The 19,178-nt window shown below is 45.7% G+C and overlaps 1 protein-coding gene across 5 annotated transcripts in view; it reads right to left on the bottom strand.

Moving 5' to 3' along the window:
* The window catches only part of HECTD4 (HECT domain E3 ubiquitin protein ligase 4), a 95,202-nt gene extending 83,117 nt beyond the window's left edge, over positions 1–12,085 (bottom strand). For all 5 annotated transcript variants that reach the window (XM_054173109.1, XM_054173111.1, XM_054173110.1 and 2 more), the window contains exon 1: positions 11,656–12,085. In XM_054173109.1, coding sequence (XP_054029084.1) covers positions 11,656–11,826 — 171 coding nt within the window. In that variant the 5' untranslated portion in view covers positions 11,827–12,085. The remainder of the gene's footprint in view (positions 1–11,655) is intronic.
* Positions 12,086–19,178: the final 7,093 nt, after the last annotated feature.

Here is a 19,178-nt window from a genome sequence, read left to right as displayed (position 1 = left end):
AAAATAAGTAAACCACAACAGAAAGAAACATATTTATGGGTTAGTACCCAGCCTGGTACTTAAAGGAACTCACAATCTGAAGGAACTTACAAACTTTTCTCCCTGCAGCATACATCAACAGTCGAGATCAAATCACTTAAGTTAAGGCAACCTCAAGGACAGTGTCCTGGGTTTGGTGGGAGAAAATCCCAGGCCAGCCATGTGCTTCAGGCCATGAGTTTGGAGTCAGCCAGGGCAGGTGACCTGAGCTGGCTACAGGTGTACCCCAGACCTTAAACATTATGCTCAGTATAAAGAGGAAAGTTTGATGAGGAGCCTCCTCCTGATGCTGCTCCCCTTCCTTCTCCAGCTCTCAAGGACTGCCACCCTGTTTAGTGTGACTGCTGTGCCTTTTCTGGGCTGAGTATAGCTTTATATTGGCATTGGTACCAGTTTGGCTGTTTCATTAAAGCTATTTCCATTTCAACCTGTGGGTCTCCTCTCCTCTTCCCAATTCCCCTTCTCTGCTGGGCAGAGGTCATTGAGTGATGGAACAAATGCTAGAGGTTAGCCCCAGATACAGGCTAAATGGAGCCAGACAGCAAAGAGCCAAGCATCTTCTGGTATTTTAGATCCACTCTTCAAAGAGCTTCTGCTCACACACCACACTGCTTCAATCTCCTCCCCCCCAAACACACACTCTTTGGTCCCTCTTTCCACTGTAAAGCTGCCCTCCATTTTATTAAAACACAAATAAAGGAAGGAAGGGGAACATGAACGATTAAGAGATGCAGTGGGTGATTTCATACAGGGTTGGTTGGGCTCTTTTTAAGTGCAGGCAATGGGAATACAGACTATGAAATCAATGTTTGTATCCCATTGCAGAAGTATGAGCAGCTTGATAAAATGCTTCAGGACAACTCACATCTGCCATTCCCACAAAACACCCTTCCTGGAGCCAATGAAACTGCTGCTCAGTAGAACACTTATGGTTAGAGCGGTGAAAAGTTCACTTTAAAGTAACTCACATCATAATTACACTTGAATAGATGTTAGTACTGAGCTTCTTAAAACTAATGAACCTCTTTTAATTAATTCCTTCAAAGAGATTAAGACTATTAAGCCCTTAACCACATATTATACATTTAAAACAACTCTCTCATATTTTTGAGACAATAGAAGACACAAACTAGTAAATTTGTTTCCTGTTAGAGCTGCAATCACTCTGGACAGCAGGTTGCTTTCTTGAAGTAAACTAACTGAGGGATCATCAACTAAGTGACATCAAACAGCAGAAATGGAGGGAAAGGAAGTAAGTGTTTTCATCTTGAGAGTTAAAATGCTGAGGAAAATAGAGCTATGGTCTTTGGCTAGGCTAATAACAAAGACACCACAAAAGACAAGCTGTGGTATGCTTAGTCAGCTCTTCCTTTTAGCTCATACTTATATGGCAGAGAGGAGCTGGCTAAAGCCTTCTCCCCTTCCTCTAAACACAGTGGAACCCCCCAGTCCATGCCAGGTTGTATTTCAGTTGCACCCACCTAAACTATAACCATACCACTATGTTACCTCAAGCTTTGTACCACCTCACATGGACTTGGAAGCAAACAAACTGTACCAAATAAGCATATAAACCTGGTATGTCTGGAAATGTTAAGAGTGTTCTGCTTTAAGTCTTTCATAAAGGAAATTGGCACTAATTTGGGTTAATGATATGTGAAGGAGAGACCACGCTTGGAGTGCTGTGTCCAGCTCTGGAGCCCTCAACACAAGGAGGGCATAAAACTGTTAGAGCAGGTCCCAAGCAGGCCAGGAAGATGATCAGAGGGCTAGAGCACCTCCCCTATGAGGACAAGCTGAGAGAGCTGGAGCTGTTCAGCCTGTAGAAGGGAAGGCTCTAAGGAGACCTCAAAGCAGCCTTCCAGTATTTGAAGAGGGCTACAAGAGAGCTGGGGAGGGACTCTTGACAAAGGCATGGAGTGACAGGATGAGGGGGGGTGGCTTCAAAATGGAAGAAGCTGGATTTAGATTACACATTAGAAGAAATTCTTCCCATGAAGGTGATGAGGCACTAGAACAGGTTGCCCAGTGAAGTTGTGGTGGCTCCAACTCTGGAAGTGTTCAAAGCCAGGCTGGATGGGGCCATGAGCAAGTGGATCTGGTAGCAGGTGCCCTTGCCCATGGCATGGAGATTTGAAAAACAGCTTACATCATCCAGCTTTCGTAGACAGCTTATGGAACCAGTGAAGAAACTTGACCATTCAGCATCATTTGAAGGCTGATGCAGGCATTTGTCCTTCCAGAAAAGTAACAGGATAGTGGGAGAAAGGTGTAAGGTCATACTGGAGTCCACAGAAAATGTTGTCAAAGTCCATTTTCCTCAAAGGAGACTTTGCTGACTAGAGATCAAGTATGCAGAGCTACCTCCAAAAAGGAGCTTCAAGACCAAATTTTTCACAGTGACTGCCCATGCCAAACCACTTGGGAGCTGTCAGAGTTCAGACACGCTCCCAGGATCTTGCTTTACACCACAGAACCATTCCGGTTCTCAGTGGTTAGCAAAACACACCTCTTACTAACCCAACACCAGTGACAGAGCTTCATCTGCTCCATGCTGTCTATGCTGCTTTGTGAAGCCTACAGACTTCACAAAGGAATTGCAGCCCTTGCCAAGGTTTCCTCAGCACACTGGTTATGGTTTTCTCATATCCTCAGGCAACACTTGTTATCCTACAGCTACGTGAAGTCAAAGCAAGTTAAAATAAAATACAAGACAAAAAACAAACCACCACATTTACTCACAAATTCTCAAACAGGAAATACAAGGACCAAGTGTTTATAAAAGGCACAGGTGAGGAAAGGAAATAGAAAATCTGTGCTAAAATGATTTACACTAAGGCTGAACCACAAAGGTCTTCCCTATCATTTACCCTGCACATGCCTGTCAGAGGCTGTCATTCTGAACACCTTTTGCCCAAGGGCACACCTAGTAAAGAGGGTTTCTTCAGGCTACAAAACCTGGTGCACTCTGCTAAGTCTCCCTTTCAAAAGCCTCCAGCAAAATTTAGTCCTTCACCTCTAAATTAGTTTATTCTTCTCCTATGCAGAGGATCTGCCTGTTCTCTTGGTTAAAATAAGGACCGATTCATTTCCCTGCACACACATCTGTCTTCACCATTACCCCGCTGAGCAACTATTCCTCATTCAGCAAGAAAGAGGGAAAAATCTCCTTTCCCCCTGCCCCCTTGATGCCTCAGTAGTCACACTCTGATTTAGGACTGATTTCCAGCATCCTTTTGTTGGTATTTGGGCCTCTTGTTTCAACATTTACAATGCCTGGGGAGATCTCAGAAGCAGAGCACCAAAAGCCAGCACAGCAGCAGCAGTCACCTGAACCAGTCAATAAACATCTCACCTCACAGCTCCTCACCAGACCTGTTTGCCAGACCCTTCACCAGCTTTAGTTACCTTTCTCTGGACATGCTCTAGCACCTCAGTGCCCTTCTTGTAGTGAAGGTCCCAAAACTGAAACATTTATAATCATAGAATCAGTCAGGGTTGGAAGGGACCACAAGGATCATCTAGTTCCAACCCCCCTGCCGTAGGCAGGGACACCCCACACTAGATCAGGCTGGCCAGAGCCTCGTCCAGCCTGGTCTTAAACACCTTCAGGGATGGGGCCTCAACCACCTCCCTGGACAACCACTGGCTTCACCACTCTCATGGTGAAGAACTTCTTCCTCACGTCCAGTCTGAATCTCCCCACCTCCAGCTTCATTCCATCCCCCCTAGTCCTATCACTACCTGATATCCTAAGAAGTCCCTCCCCAGCCTTCTTGTAGGCCCCCTTCAGATACTGGAAGGCCACAATAAGGTCACCTCAGAGCCTTCTCTTCTCCAGACTGAACAGCCCCAACTCTTTCAGTCTGTTCTCACAGGAGAGGTGCTCCAGCCCTCTGATCATCCACGTGGCCCTCAAGGTGCATGCTCATCAGTGCCGAGTACAAGGCATTACATACTTTCCAACTTTGTCTATTTCTAATTGAGTGCCAAAAAACACCTTTGCAAAGTTTTTTATTTTTCAAGTCCCACACTTAACAGCCTGAGGTTACACTGAATGAAAAAGTGTGTTAGTCAAAAGTTCAACTGTCAGTATTTTAACTTTGCAGTATTTTGTCTTTAAATCTTCTTAACACTTTAAATCAATTTACTTCGGAAATGGTTGACCCAAAGTTCCAGTTCTTGCTTTGTTTCATCCTACTACACCACCATAACCGGATACTTCTCCCCAATAATCAATAATTTTCCCAATACTGCTCCAGAAAGCAGTCAGTGGCATTTAAATATAATCAAGACTGATAGTAAATACTGGATGTACTACAATTAAGACACAGTCATCTACATGAGGAATTTTAGCCTGGGATTCTAGGACCACATAAAGTGAGCTGCCACTAAAAGGCAGCTTTCTCCTCTGACTAAAATTCCTGCCTCCTCATCCTCTCCCTGGCAGCAGTGGCTGTGAGGTGATTTTTGTTTGGTTGTGGGTTTTGAAGTTAAGTTTTTTTTTTTGGTTTAGACCGGTTCCTTGGTGTGGAACAGCAGGTAGAATGGAAAAGAAAATGCATGGCTAGTGGCAGAGGTGAAAAGACTATTTGCAGTCACTCTCCCAACTTAACCATTTTGGGATGAATATGCAGGTTTCATTGATTGGTTTTAATTTTACTACATGGGCAATTGATGAGCAATGAAGCTGTTCAGAGGTGTGTTTTCCCCTAAAGTTACATATTGCAAGTGAAAGCCTTTAAATCTCCAGAACAGCATTTAATTCTTTCTCAACATAATTAAATTGGCTGAGCTCCACACATAAGGATAAGAGCTTCTTGAAGGTGGTGGTACATTTACCAGTATCAATTAGACTTATAATACCCCCCTGAGTATTAAACAAGTAGTACTGCCATCTCAAAGGAGGAACAAACCATACAGCAAAGCAAAAACAACCTCAGAATAATAAGGAAGAGGCATTTAAAACTATAACCAAATTACTTTCAACACCACCTCAGAGCTCAAAGGGTATATTTAGATTGGACAGTAAGACGGTCTTTATTCTGCAAGCAGCAGAACACTGGAAGAGGTTGGCCAGAGAGGTAGTGGAGGAATGTCTCCACCCCTGGAGACATTCAAGGTTAGGTTTGGTGGGCCTGAGCAACCTGATCTAGTTGGGGATGGTCCTACTTACTGCAGAGAGGTTGGACTAGATGACTTTTAAAAGCCCCTTTGCACCCAAACCATTCTAGGATTTCATGATTCCTCCTGTAGCAGAGAGTTAACATATATGGAACAACACTTATTTACTTGGCTACTTTGTCTCTGGAAATACAAATAAAATCATACAAAAAAAGACTGAATCACAGAATTTATGGATTATTGTATAAGAGCAATACCAGAGGCAACAGTTTTAAAGATACCCTGGAAACTGAAATACATACCAGAGCTTAAACTGGTCCCATAAACACCGTATACACACTCCCAGTCTTCCACTTCTGTTGCTCTGGTGGATAACAACATTTCTGTTTACAGCACTTTCTGCAGGCCCACAGCAGGAAGCTGTCTTAGTGCAAACGCTGCCTTGATTTCTTTTAAAACATTTTTCTAACCCCTCTACAAGGCTTTCTTTTTCTTTATATCTACATCTGTGTGCTTGCAAAGTAAATACCTGCAAACATCATCATCCTGATGGTTTAGGTATTGACACTGCGCAGCTGCTGCATGCTTCAAGTGCTGCAGTTGAAAACTACAAGTTTCACAATTGTTCTGATTTTTTCTGCTCTAGGAAATCTTAATGGTATCACCTTGTTGAAAGCCTCTACTGATTCAGAATCCTGTACAGAGCAGCACAGCTCAGCTAAAAGCATGAGCTGCTTTCCCTCGTGAAAACATTAGAAACCTAATTACCCGCTCAGAAACGAGCGCTAAGAAATCTCTCTCTCTGACTGCACACACAATACTCTGCCAAACAACTCATTTTGATAATTGGGCAAGTTTACCAAATAACCTTGGTACCTGAGATGAATGGCAGAGGACAGGCAAGCTGTAAACACACACAAAGAAATGTATTGTTTTTGTATTTGTTTATGAAAAGATTTCTTTGGCTCTCACTTAAGGAGGAGATAAAAATGTCTGCGAAAGGTAAAGAAAAATCTCTGTCATTTAAATACCTGAGAGTGCAGACCAGCTGCAACTGGTAGGAAGAACTCTACTGGGGAAACAGAATCCCTTAGGCTGGAAAAGACCTTTAAGGTCATTCAGTTCAATCATTAACCCTACACTACCATGTCCACCACTAAACCATGTCACTCAGCACCACCTCTGGTGGCTCCACCACTGACCTGGGCAACCTGGTCCAGTACTTGGCAACCTTTTTGAGGAAAAAATTGTTCCTCCTGTCCTACCTAAATCTCCCCTGGTTCACCTTGAGGCCATTTCCTCTTGCCCTATTGCTTGTTCCTTGGGAGAAGAAAGCTACCCCCACTTGGCTCAAACTTCCTTCCAGAGAGCCATGGAGAGCCAGATCTCCTGCCTGCCTCCTTTTCTCCAGGCTAAACAACTCCAGTTCCCTCACAAGATTTGTGCTCTAGACCCTTCACCAGCTTCATTGCCCTTCTTTGGACCTGCTCAGCCCCTCAATGTCCTTTTCAGAGTAAGGGCCCTAAACTGAAACCCACTATTCAAGATGTGGCCTTACCAGTGCCAAGTACAAGGGATAGAGTCTCTACTCCCGCTGCACACACATTTCCAAAATCATCCTTTAGAAGCAGCTTTCTACTATTTCTCTCCAAGGATAAATAAAAGGTGGCTTTGAAAATAAAAAAAACCAACCCACAAGGCAGGAGAGTGCATGCTATAAAATTGAACAAATTCAAACAGGTCCTTTTATGACAACTGATGATACCAGCAACTCTGATGGAGATTACATGGGACAACATTGGTGGTTTAAACAATTATCTAACGAAAGTGAGCTTAAAAGCAAAGTGATGAAGATTTCAGAGTCCTCCCAACAAGGCAATGCCTGAAAGAATGCTATCAGCTCCTGTGCAAAAGTATCAGCCAAGGTTCACATTTGAAAGGTTACTTTCCTGTAGTGACTCAAATTCAAGAACTTGCTCATCTGGTGCTACTCTGAAGGCTACAAACTCCCAAAGAGTATTTGAAGTGGAAAGGGATGCAAAAGGCAGGACTAGGGGACTCACGAGCCTGACATACATGCTGGAACAGCAGGTGCCATGCTAGAGGTTGTAACCCCAAAAGAGGTCATCCACTTAGTAACAAGTCAATTAATTGTTTACACTGGCATTAGGGATTTTTATCTTGACAGAAGTGAAGCTTGTAGATGGATGTAAGGTCACAACCAGGAAGATTTGGGAAGCACTGACCTAGATAATTACAGAGAACTACTCCATCCTTCAGCAATGAGGGAAAATGTTTTTTCTAGTCCATGAGGAAAATGGGTGAAAGCCTCAAGTTTAGCAGGTGCCTTCAGGTCTAAATCATTTCAACAGAGAACACAAGGTAGGCACAGGATTGGCATAGGCTGTTACAATAGCACTGAACTCCAGTTGTTCACTGGTCTGGAAAAGCCCAGACCATGCTGACAGGGAAACAAAGGGACACCACCTTATGTTTTTTAATCAAGTAAGTGTAAATAATGTATCTGCAGTGCAAAGTGACAGCTGCCCACTGGCATCTCATACTTTATTCTCCAACAACAGTGTGACAAGAGTCAAAACATCAGATGAGGACAGATATATACATGGTCCAGACAGCTACTGAGGTAGCAGCTATAAATCTAACTTCATGTTAAAAATATATCAAAGGGGAAAAAAAAATAAAAATCAGGTCTTTAGAACTTTTCCAGGCTATGCAGGAGAGCAGCAAGAACAGATATCTAAAGGACTGTTAGGCTGTTATGTAAAACAGAGTGCTTCCAGTTACATGGAGTGACACACAAGGTTGCTCCACTTTATAGTGTGACTATATACTTAAGACTTATCTTTCTTTCCACTTATTTCCTTGTGAAAAGAACATAACTAAGCCTATCACTAGTTAGCTGAAAAACTGCTGATCCTGCAGATTCAAAACTAATGAAAACACCAACCACAAATCTGAAGATCAGCCAGAAGGCCTCCTCAAATGGAAGGACTGCAACGGTGACGTGTCAACCAAACTGTCTAGGGACAAGCGCAGGCTTTTGGCCATCTGATGGCCATGTGGCAGTTGAGACGAACAACCACTGCTCAGCAATGTCCTTCTTATGAGGTTACCAAGGGTTAACACAACAATTTATATTGCCTGAATTCTACTAAGTCTCAGTATGTTGACTCTGGCCTACTGGCAGATTAAAACTACATGCTTCAAGGGATCTCTGCCTACAGACATGCCTCCTGCCTCACACCCAGGGGTTATTGTCTCTGTGAAAGATGTTTGACTGAGAGGATTCTGGAAGCGCTGCAGTTTCCATTGTGGCACATTAAAGAGCAGCTCATCTTCCATTAAGCTGTCCCTCCTGTGCAGGCATTGACATCCAGGGCAGAGATTGGACAAAGTGTCATGGCAACAGCTTCAGTTGTTCGTCACATAAGGTTGTCTCCAAGAAGCTGAAGACTTTGCACTTTGAAAGTCATTTCTGTCTACGAAAACCTTTAAAGTAAGGGTGCAAAGGCTGGCATAATGGCTAACTAAGCTAGGTCTCTTCTGGCTAGGAGATTATGTTAGGAAGCTTCTCCTGGTATGAGCTCTTATATACACACAGTTATAAAAAATCTATCAAATAAGAGAAAAAAAATCTCCTCTTTCTTTTTTTGGGGAATGCATTTCCTTTGTAAATAGGCTGATAGCCTAAGAAGTTGGCATACATCACCTACAAAGAATAAACACAAAACAACACGCCCCCCCCTACTCTGTAAACCTAAAAACACTCCTAGAACAAGTTATCTTCACATGAAAGAGAAGGTTAATACTTTCCCAACCTACCAGCAAGGAAAAAAAATACATACATATACACACACATGTATAAACCTATTAAAAAGTAAAAGTTGTATGGGAGTCAAAAAACCACCCAAAAGTAATACATTTTCATAATCCCTCCTCAACATAATACCAGCACTCTAACAATTTTCCTGCTTTTCTTTTTATAAATAGGCAAAAAGCTTTGAACAGAAGGACAAAAGACACTCATCCAACTACACTGTTCACCAACAAGCTCTCACAAGGGATATTTAAGCAGAACAGACCCCTCCCCAGGACTACCCATTTAAGTTTCATATTTTTTAATTAAGCATGTCACATCAGAAATTCAGTCCGGGTTCTGAGCAGCACTGCTGAAGCACAAGGAGTGGATTAAAGAAGTTTACTAATCAAAGCAGCAGCTGCAGCAGCTCCTACCCTTGCCCAATAATACATCCCAAGAGATTTCTCTTTGGACCAGTTTCAAATGTATTTATTACTTTGCAAGTGGGAGTAGAAACAGTGCAAATGAGCTGCTCAGCGTGTTACTCGATTGCATGGCCACACTTCAACAAGATGCATGCACCTATTTCCACAAAATGGCTCCTCAAAGCCATTCCAGTTTACTAAGGTAGCCCTTTACTTAAAAAGCACCAAAACACCCCAAGATATTGTAAAAAAAAACAACAAAAAAAACCAAACAAAAAGGCAGAGAAAAGTTCTGAGCTAAACAACTTACATTTGCACCACCTGAAATTTTAACTTCCCCCTCTTGCTACCAAAAGCTACAAAGCATTTCACACACAAATAAATCACGTGTAGCCATCAATTATTTCAGTTGAAAGAAATAAAAAGCTTTCATACTCTGTAACTTAAGATTATAAATCAGAGTATGTACCACAGCAAAAAGTTGCCTTTATTTATTTATTTTAAAGTTTCACACTGCAGACATGCACAACAGGAGGGGAAAAAAAGAGATCTCTGGAACAGGAAATACATATGTGAATCTGTGGCACTGGACTGCTGAAACCCTCAGCAGGGGAATGTCATAAAGGACAAGACACAGTAAGACTCATTCCATCCCTATCTCCCCCAAACAAGTAGAGTTTCATAGACATTCCTAAAAATAAAATTCTCCTGAGATGAAGGGATTGTCAGGTGAAGCTGTGTGTCAAGTTTCATGCTGGAATATAGAATCATAGAATTGTTAGGGTTGGAAAGGACCTCCAGGATTATCCAGTTCCAACCCACCCCAGCCTGGCTTGCAAGATCCTAAAAATATGGTTTGGGTTAGGTTTTGGGTTGCTTTTTTATATCATATCCTCCTTTATTATGATATAATATAAATAGTGCTATGGGGGCATGTATTTTTCTAAGGCAGTTATTGGGCTCAATGGTGTTTCTAGAACTATGCAATGGTATGGAAATATTTTCCTGCATACAAGCTGGATCGAACGCCAGAGCGGACTCTGATGACAACAGATAATCATTCTGTGTATACACCTAGAGATAAGTCATCCACCTTAAAAGTCTCTCTCATGTGGTATTTGCCAACATCCATTTCATGGAAGCAGCAAACGTTCTCACCCCAACCCCCGGTGTCACATCACACAGAGGAGGGGGAAAAACAACCCGCACACTCAGCAAAAAAATATCTTTCCTTAGATAATGCTGTGAGAAGTTTTTCTAAACACCACGAAGACTTCACATCCCAAGGTGAACCATGATGTTGTCACAAGTGCCAGGCTGGCTCATAGGTTCTTAGCAACACCCGGAGTCAGCAACCAAAGCCTGGCTAAAGGGTTTTGCGGCCTAAACGCTCGTGACCTAACACGGCAGAGAGATAAAGCTCCTGCTGAACCATCCCCTCTCAGCTCACACCACTCAGCTCCTCTGACAAAGACCCTGTGTCATTGCAAGCCACACTGCCGGAGAAGAGGGCGGGGTGAAAGAAGAGAAGGGAGGCACACGGTGGCGGGGGGAGAAATGCAGTCTACAAAATAGATGCAACCTACAATCCGTGTTCACCGTCTCCTCCTCGGCTAAAACAGCTGTGCCATCCGCCCGCAGCCAAAACCACCAGCAGTTCTGAGCAGGTAAAAAGCTGGAAGGAAAATCTCAGATGCTTCCCCTCCCCCCCCCCCCGGCTCTTCAGTAATGCTCACTGTCAACAGCCTGAACCACCTAGACACCACAAGCATCTTATTATAAGGCTGATTAATCACAAATCATCTAAAAGTAACAACAAAAAGATACAAAGCCATAAATAAAAATGAACGAGCCGAAGGCCACATTGAAATACAGGAGGATGGTTCGCATTTCCTAACCCCACTGGTTCAAAACAAGGAGGTAGCACCCAATATTTCGCCCTCCATCTTCATTAGCGCCTCGCCACCCTCCTGCCCAGCTCCACTTTCATCACGATTTGAAACAAATCATATTGACTGAAAACAAGCAGACTGCCTCCATACTCCAGACCACAGACCGTTCACCCTGCATCCGCATCCACCATTCTCCATCCTCCCCTAGTCATTCTCCCTGCTTCTCCCCCACAACATCCTCCTCGCCTCAGGCCCCCACTGCCACTGTCTTCCCTGCCCTGAGGGCATCCTCCTTCTCCTCACCCCTCTCCTCTCGCCCCTCCCCTCAGCTCGGGGGGCCGCGGGCCCTCCTCACCTCCAGCTCCGTGTCTCCAGGCTCGGCCACCCCAATGATCTCGCTGGGCAGCTCAGCCAGGTCGGTGACCCGGATCAGCCCGTCGTGCAGGAAGATGGTCTCCTCCTTCACCGACAGCCACTGGGCCGAGTCGGTGGCCGCCGCCGCCGAGGCACCCGCTGGGGACCCCATGGTGCGGAGGGCGGGGGGACTCCGCAGGGCTGAGGCGAGGCGGCTCCCGCTACCCCCCCATGGCGGGGGCAGGGTGGGGGCAGGGGGGTCCCCAGCGGTCTGGGTGCCGGACAGCCGGAGAGCTGTGGGGAGCAGCGAGGAGCGGCGCGTTGCCACCGCGGCGCCAGCGGAGCGGGGACCTCCGGGAGCCGCCGTGCCCGCCCGCAGCCACCACGTCCCGCTCCCTCCTCACACACACAGGTGACAGCGCGACGCCATGTTGGGGGCTGAGGCGGGACCGGCATGCACCGCGCGGGGAACAATACAGCCTGCCCCCTCCCGGCCCCGCGGGGCCCCGCCCCCCGCCGCGCCCCTCCCGCGCTGGGCCGGCCCGCCCTCCCGGCGCCCCCCGGTGCCTCCCCGCGGGCTCGGGAGACGCCCCCCGGTACCCCGCCTCGCAAGGGCGGCTCCCCACGCGCCGCTCCCGCGCAGTGAGGGGCGGTCGTGCAGCGCCTCGCACCGTGCTGAGGGGAGATCGCCGCAGACCCGTTTCTCTCTGGGGCTTTTCCCCTAGGTCCCTCGGTCCTGCTTTCCGTGGGGCTGCTCCCATCTGCACCGAGGATCGATCCTCTCAGCGCCTCAACCCCGCTCCCACCCAGGACCTCGTCCCCTCACGCAATAGGTGCTTCCCGCAGCTCCCCCCTTCGCTTAACCCAAAGGCCCCTCGCTGCTTCCTCAGTGCCTTAATCCTCAGGGACCCGCTTCAGCCGCACCTTCATGGCTAGTCAGGGCCTCTCTGAAAGTGTCCTCAAGGACTGGTACCTCTGGTGCCTCAAGTGCCCCACAGGGTAGTTTCTCCCTTCCTGGCACCTTTGGTCACCCTTGGTTTGCCTGCTCCTCTCCTTCCAGAGTGATCTCCCCTTTCTTGCTTCCCCTTCCATGTCTGCTGCTCCATCACCTCCTGGGAGGAAACCTGTCACCTCTTGGGGGATCTTATTCCCAAAGGACTTGCGAACAAGCAGGTATGTCCCTTCAAACCCCTATCTCCAAGTTTATCTGTGTCCTTATGAGGATGCCGGAGGATGTGAAGCAAAAGGTTCACAATACCACAGTATGTATGGGGGTGAAAGGAATTTCAGAGAAAAATTGTCCCTCTCAGTATCTCTTTGAGGCACCATAGTGTAATGTTCCCTGTTCCCCATCAGTCTAATGTCACACATTTGCCTCAGGCCTTCATCCAAGCAGGTTCAGAGGGGCACAAAGTGCCACAGGCAGCTGTATCCAATGGTTCAGCGGAGCAGGTGCTTGTGAGACAAGGCACGCTGATGAGAAAGACTTGATGATAAATGTTAAATATATTTGGTGTGCAATTACTGTGGGGATTCCCATTGCAAGTGGCTGCTTTTCATGAAACAGTGACTCTGCACAGGAGAGCAGAGGTGGAGTGCTACAGATGTATTTACCTGTTAGATCAGATTAAATTAATTACTATATTCGTGCATTCTCGTGAATGGGTGGTGGCAGGGGAGGAAAAGTGTGTTCAGAGCTGCCGGGTTCTACACACTGGCCACAGCAACCCCATGCAGCAATACAGGCTGGGGTCAGGGTGGCTGGAGAGCAGCCAGGCAGAGAGGGATCTGGGGGTACTGGTTGACAGTAGGCTGAACATGAGCCAGCAGTGTGCCCAGGCAGCCAATGGCATTCTGGCCTGCATCAGGAACAGTGTGGTCAGCAGGAGCAGGGAGGTCATTCTGCCCCTGCACACTGCACTGGTTAGGCCACATCTTGAGTCCTGTGTCCAGTTCTGGGCCCCTCAGTTTAGGAAAGATGTTGAACTGCTGGAACTTGTCCAGAGAAGGGCAACAAAGCTGGGGAGGGGTCTGGAGCACAGCCCTGTGAGGAGAGGCTGAGGGAGCTGGGGTTGCTTAGCCTAGAGAAGAGGAGGCTCAGGGGAGACCTTCTGGCTCTCTACAGCTACCTGAAGGGAGGTTGTAGACAGGCAGAGGTTGGTCTCTTCTCCCAGGCAACCAGCACCAGAACAAGAGGGCACAGTCTCAAGCTGTGCCAGGGGAGGTTTAGGCTGGATGTTAGGAAGAAGTTCTTCATAGAGAGAGTGATTGCCCATTGGAATGGGCTGCCCAGGGAGGTGGTGGAGTTGCCATCATTGGAGGTGTTTAGGAGGAGACTTGATGGGGTGCTTGGTGCCATGGTTTAGTTGATTAGATGGTGTTGGATGATGGGTTGGATGTGATGATCTTGAAGGTCTCTTCCAACCTGGTCTATTCTATTCTATGCTATGCTATGCTATGCTATGCTATGCTATGCTATGCTATGCTATGCTATGCTAAAATGAGCTTGACTCACAATGCTTTATGTCCTATTAAATGTGGTTGGGAAGAATCACTTTTTCCATGTGATGTGCCACCACACTCAGCTTGCTACCCACACAAAACATCTTTCTATCAGTGCTTGAGCAGCATGAGCATGCACAGAATTTGGTCATTTGTCTTTGAGGCCAGGTCAAGTGAGTTTTATAGGAGATGAACTCCCCCTCTGCTCTTGTGAGGACCCTCGTGGAGTACTGCATCCAATTCTGGTGCCCCAAACACACTATTACAGCAGGTCCTGAGGAGGCCACAAAGATGATCAGAGTGCTGGAGCACCTGCCATGGGGGGACAGGCTGGGAGAGTTGGGGTTGTACAGCCTAGAGAATAGAAGGCTCCAGGGAAACCTTCTGGAAGCCTTCCAGTATCTGAAGGGGGCCTACAAGAAAGCTGGGAAGGGACTTTTTACAATCTAATAGAGGGAAGATTTAGACTGGATGTTAGGAAGAAATTCTTTACAGTGAGGGTGGTGAGACATTGGAACAAGTTGCACAGGGAGGCTGTGGATGCCCCTTCTCTGGAGGCATTCAAGGCCAGATTGGATGGGGCCTTGAGCAACCTGGTCCAGTGGAAAGTGTCCCTGCCCATGGCAGGCAGGGTTGGAATTAAATGATCTTGAAGGTCCCTTCCAACCCAAACCGTTCTACTGTTCAGTGATTCCATGAACTCACAGGTCTGCATGGTAGCTTGGTGCACTATATTTGGTAGGATACCACTGCCTTTCTTGCTCTGGGTAGCAACAGACTCTCCAGGATGTGCTTACTATTGAAATAGGGATTATTTGCCTCTGGTGAGTGTCATTTTTGAACAGGGAGAGCATGGAGAGTTCTATCAAGTGTTTTTGTAAGGGAGAGACCATCCAGGGACATCTGTTATTTTTGGTCAGGACATGCCACGGAGACAACGGCTGCAGGACAACATATCCATAGATATGAAATCCACCCTGCTCCTCCTGTGGGAGCCCTGCAAGTCCTGAGAAAGAGAAAGAATGCTGCGATTTGAAGGGTTTTGTTATGGCAGGTGGGACGTGGCAGCTGAGTTCTGGCAGTTGAGATAAGCTGTGCTCACAAGGTCTCCTTGGAGGGATGGGAAAGCTGCTGAGGTTAGATTAGTCACAATATTTCACTGCAAAATAGTGCCTGGTGTTATTGTTTTGTTAGCAGAGTAGGAGTTTTATATTGTTTTCATTCATTCAGGAGACAGGAATAGAGGGAGAGAAACCCAAAGTGTATATACATTTCGGTGGGAGTAGCACTGAAAAAAACTCTGCCTTTAGAGTTTTGTAATACTAGCATGGTGCTGGTTGAGTATCTTCCACAAAAGCAATACAAACAGCAGAGCTGTGAGTAAAATGGAGTGTGCACTTCACAAGCAGCACTCACGCCAGGAAGACTTGTCAGCAGAAAAGATCTGCAGTGTCTTCTAGAGGTGGCCAAGTTTTGGATGTCTCTCTTGTCCTCCCAAGGACTGTTTCATAGGCTGGATAACCCCCAGCTGTAAAATTCTTTGTCTCCAGCTCTCACGTGCACTTTCCATGGCCTTCTGGACTGCTTCATCCCAGAGGACTATAGTTGCCACAGTAGCTCCTGGACAGGGAAGCAGGGCTTGATATAGCTGTTTTTTCAGTCTGCTAATTGCTTTGAAATCCAAACCAAGGCCTTGCAGCTGACTCAGAGCTGGAAGAGGGGTGAGCGTAACCCTGGACACACTCATAGCAGGCTGGGTACAGAAGGAGGTGCCTGGTTGGATTGTACACAGGCCAGAGGCTGCACTTTGTCATTTGGCTGGGTGTTGGTGAAGGGTTTCTCACAGCAGGGATCCTGATACATGTGGTTTTGTGCAGGGAGTAACCTGAGCTGCCCTTGAGTGGAGCACAGGCCACTTAAATGTGAGCTGCAGATGGTGCAGATGGGTTAAAATTCCCTTTCATCCCTATTTGTGTGAAGACATCCCAAGCTGTGCACAGGGGATGTTTGCCATTTGATAGTTATTTTCCTATTTCAAGTTCTTCTGAACTGTATTAACTTGACAATTCCAAGTTAAAAATCAGCTGTTGACTTAATCTCGTGCCATAACACTGAGAAATGTGTCCTGTCCTCCCTCAGTGCTGGTTAATAAAATAACTGCTGGCCAATATAGGATTTAGTGAACTATTTTAAGGGCAGTATTTTAGGTATACATCAGGAATTAACAGAATGTTTTACAATCTACACACTTACATAGCACAGAATGCTGACTTAGCTTTCTACATGAAATTTTCAGGATTAGGGCCTTGTGATGAATTCAAATGTAATGCAGTTTGTCTGGCATCTGCTGCAGAAGATGTTGTGTAATAGAATTTTAAAAAAAGAAAAGAAAAGAGAGATTGTTACCATTATTTTTGTTGTGCTTGTCACCAGGAAATGTCAGCCCTTGTAGCTTTCTGAGGTGTAACTACAGTAACTACAAAGAAGGTTTGTACTACATTGTGGGAGATGGTGTCACTTAAACCCCAGACTCAAAGAACTTTGTGACACAAATCATCATGCTGAAGAGGTAAACCCCTTAACTTGTAAACAGGCTTGTGCAGAAAATCAACCTCTTGCTTGCTTTCTGAGCAGCTGGGGCAGCTGTCTGGAGCTGCTGTGGCTGTGGTCGCGTCTGCCTCTGGTGGCCAGTTTCTGGAGGAGCTGTTTCATGCGCGGGTTCTGCAGCAGAATGTGCCCTTGTGCTTCTCTGTGCACCCCGGTTCCTGACAGTTAGCCGGAGGTGCTGGTGGTGTGCAGGCAAAAACTCAGTCAGAACGTGCCCTTGTGCTTCTCTGTGCATCCCAGTTACTGAGAGTTAGCAGGCGATGCTGGTGGTGTGCAGGCAAAAACTCAGTCAGAACGTGCCCTTGTGCTTCTCTGTGCATCCCAGTTACTGGGAGTTAGCAGGAGATGCTGATGGTGTGCAGGCAAAAACCCAGTCCTGAGAGCTGAAAATGGAAATTCACTGTTCCAGCTTTGAATTGACCTGTTATGTGCTGGAATGTGAAGGAATGTCATCTCTCCTTCCAGTTTAATTTTATATTAACAGTTATAACATATGGCAGAAAGTGTTTTCATCCTGAGGCTTTGCTGGACATCTTCCTGCTAGTTTAGAAATGGCAGTTTCAGTTTTAATGACCGTTGTGGCACTAAAAACCGTGTCAAACAGGAGAAACAGTTGCTGGTTTTACGTGGTCTGCAATAACCAGATTGCCAGACCCCAACTCCCAGCTCTTCTGCCTAGCAGATGTTACTCAGAGAGCCTGAATGTCACTATTAATAAGGCCACTTTGCAAGGAAAACTGGCACATCTTGGCAGACTAGCTGTGATTAAAAAATAGAATTTCTTCCTTTTTCACCAAGTAAAACTGAGAAAGGAGTGGGGAAAAAAAATCAGTATTTGACAGAGGAGGAAAACCAAACTAGACTGAAATAAAATCTCTCCAAACTTCAGAAATGCATTTTAATTGCAAAGGAAAACTCTTCACCTCTTCCTCATTTTGATTTACTAGCCCTAATCTCTGAAGAAGGCTCTGGCTGAGGGTGAGGTAGGCTTGAGGAAGGGAGAATAAATTAAAAGAGATTGTCATTAACATGGATAAGGACAATTTTATCATGGGAAACATCAGTATGAATCACCTGCCTCGAAAACATTGCCTCAGTGAAACTGGACAGGAAACAAATGTAGATTATAGAATCAGAATAACAATGCTGGGGTGTTCTCTTAGGGGCAATCTAAGCCTTGCTGCCACCCAAGCTGTAGCCACACTACTTGGGACACAAATGTGTCCCAGCTAGAGTGATGGAGGCTCCACCTGCATCTCTCCCACTTGTACTGTCATTACACTTAGGGAGCTCCCTAATCATAGTATGCTTTGAGTTGCAAGTGCCATCTGAAGGTCCTCTAGTCTAATCCCCTAACCACCATTGAACTTATGTTACTGTATTTAAGCCTTTTCATATTTTTCAGCCATTGTGGGCACAGAGAGCAGTTTGTCTCCTTCCTCTTATGCATAGTCTTTTGGCAGTGACCACAATTCTTCTCCATCATCTCCACATTAAATAGTTCCCATCCTTTCAAATGTTTTCTGTAGGCTATATACTAAGCAAGTTAGATCAATCTTCTGATTTTTGGGATTTCTTCCAATCTGTCTACATCTCTCTTGAGTTTCTGGTCCTTGAGATGAAGCCTTACCAATGTGGAGTTGTTTGGAGCTGCTGGTCTTGGAGATGAAGCCTTACCAATGTGGAGTGGTTTGGAGCTGCTGTCCCTGGAGATAGTAAGGACCAATGTGGAATGGTTTGGACAGATGAAGTGTCTCAGCATCATCTTTGCTTTCTCTGCGGCAGTATGGTATTGTTGACTCACAGTGGGCTTGTAAATGGACTAACAACTTACTCTTAAATTCTGTTGGTGGCATTTCACATGCAGAAACAAAGCCAGCTGGCATTTAGCATTACTCTCTGTAATCTCGTGTCTCACTTTCTTATTCAAGAACTGAATGCAAGTAGCCTTTTATGGAGGGAAGTGTTGAAATGGTGCCCATCCATGAGGAAGATTGGTTGGGAGCTGAGCAGATCCCTTACTGCTTGTCCTGAATTTCTGAATCTCTTAATGTCTCAGAAGACTCATTATTAATATCCCCAAATAGGGAGGATTTAAATACAGCTCTTCACTACTGGTTTAAAATTCAGCCTTCCTCAACACTGGTGCAGTAAAACAAGAGAAAAAAAAAATAAATGGAAACAAGTTCTGCTCAATAGTGTAAAAACCTAAATGTAACAAGTGTTATTTAACTCATACATACTATTGCAAGGGCCACTTTATAGAGAATGGCGCAGGGTTTGCAATGTTAAATTGACAAAATCCCTGACAGCCTGGCTGAGGGTTTTCAAATTAGTTTTCAAGGGTGAGATTCAAAAAATGGTAGATTTTGGATCAATGTCTGCTTCAGTTAGAGGGCAGAAGGGCTCTGCAGA

This window comes from Dryobates pubescens, chromosome 25, assembly GCF_014839835.1.
Source record: "Dryobates pubescens isolate bDryPub1 chromosome 25, bDryPub1.pri, whole genome shotgun sequence".
Taxonomy (NCBI): Eukaryota; Metazoa; Chordata; class Aves; order Piciformes; family Picidae; genus Dryobates; species Dryobates pubescens.
This window is presented reverse-complemented; position numbering and strand designations above follow the sequence as displayed.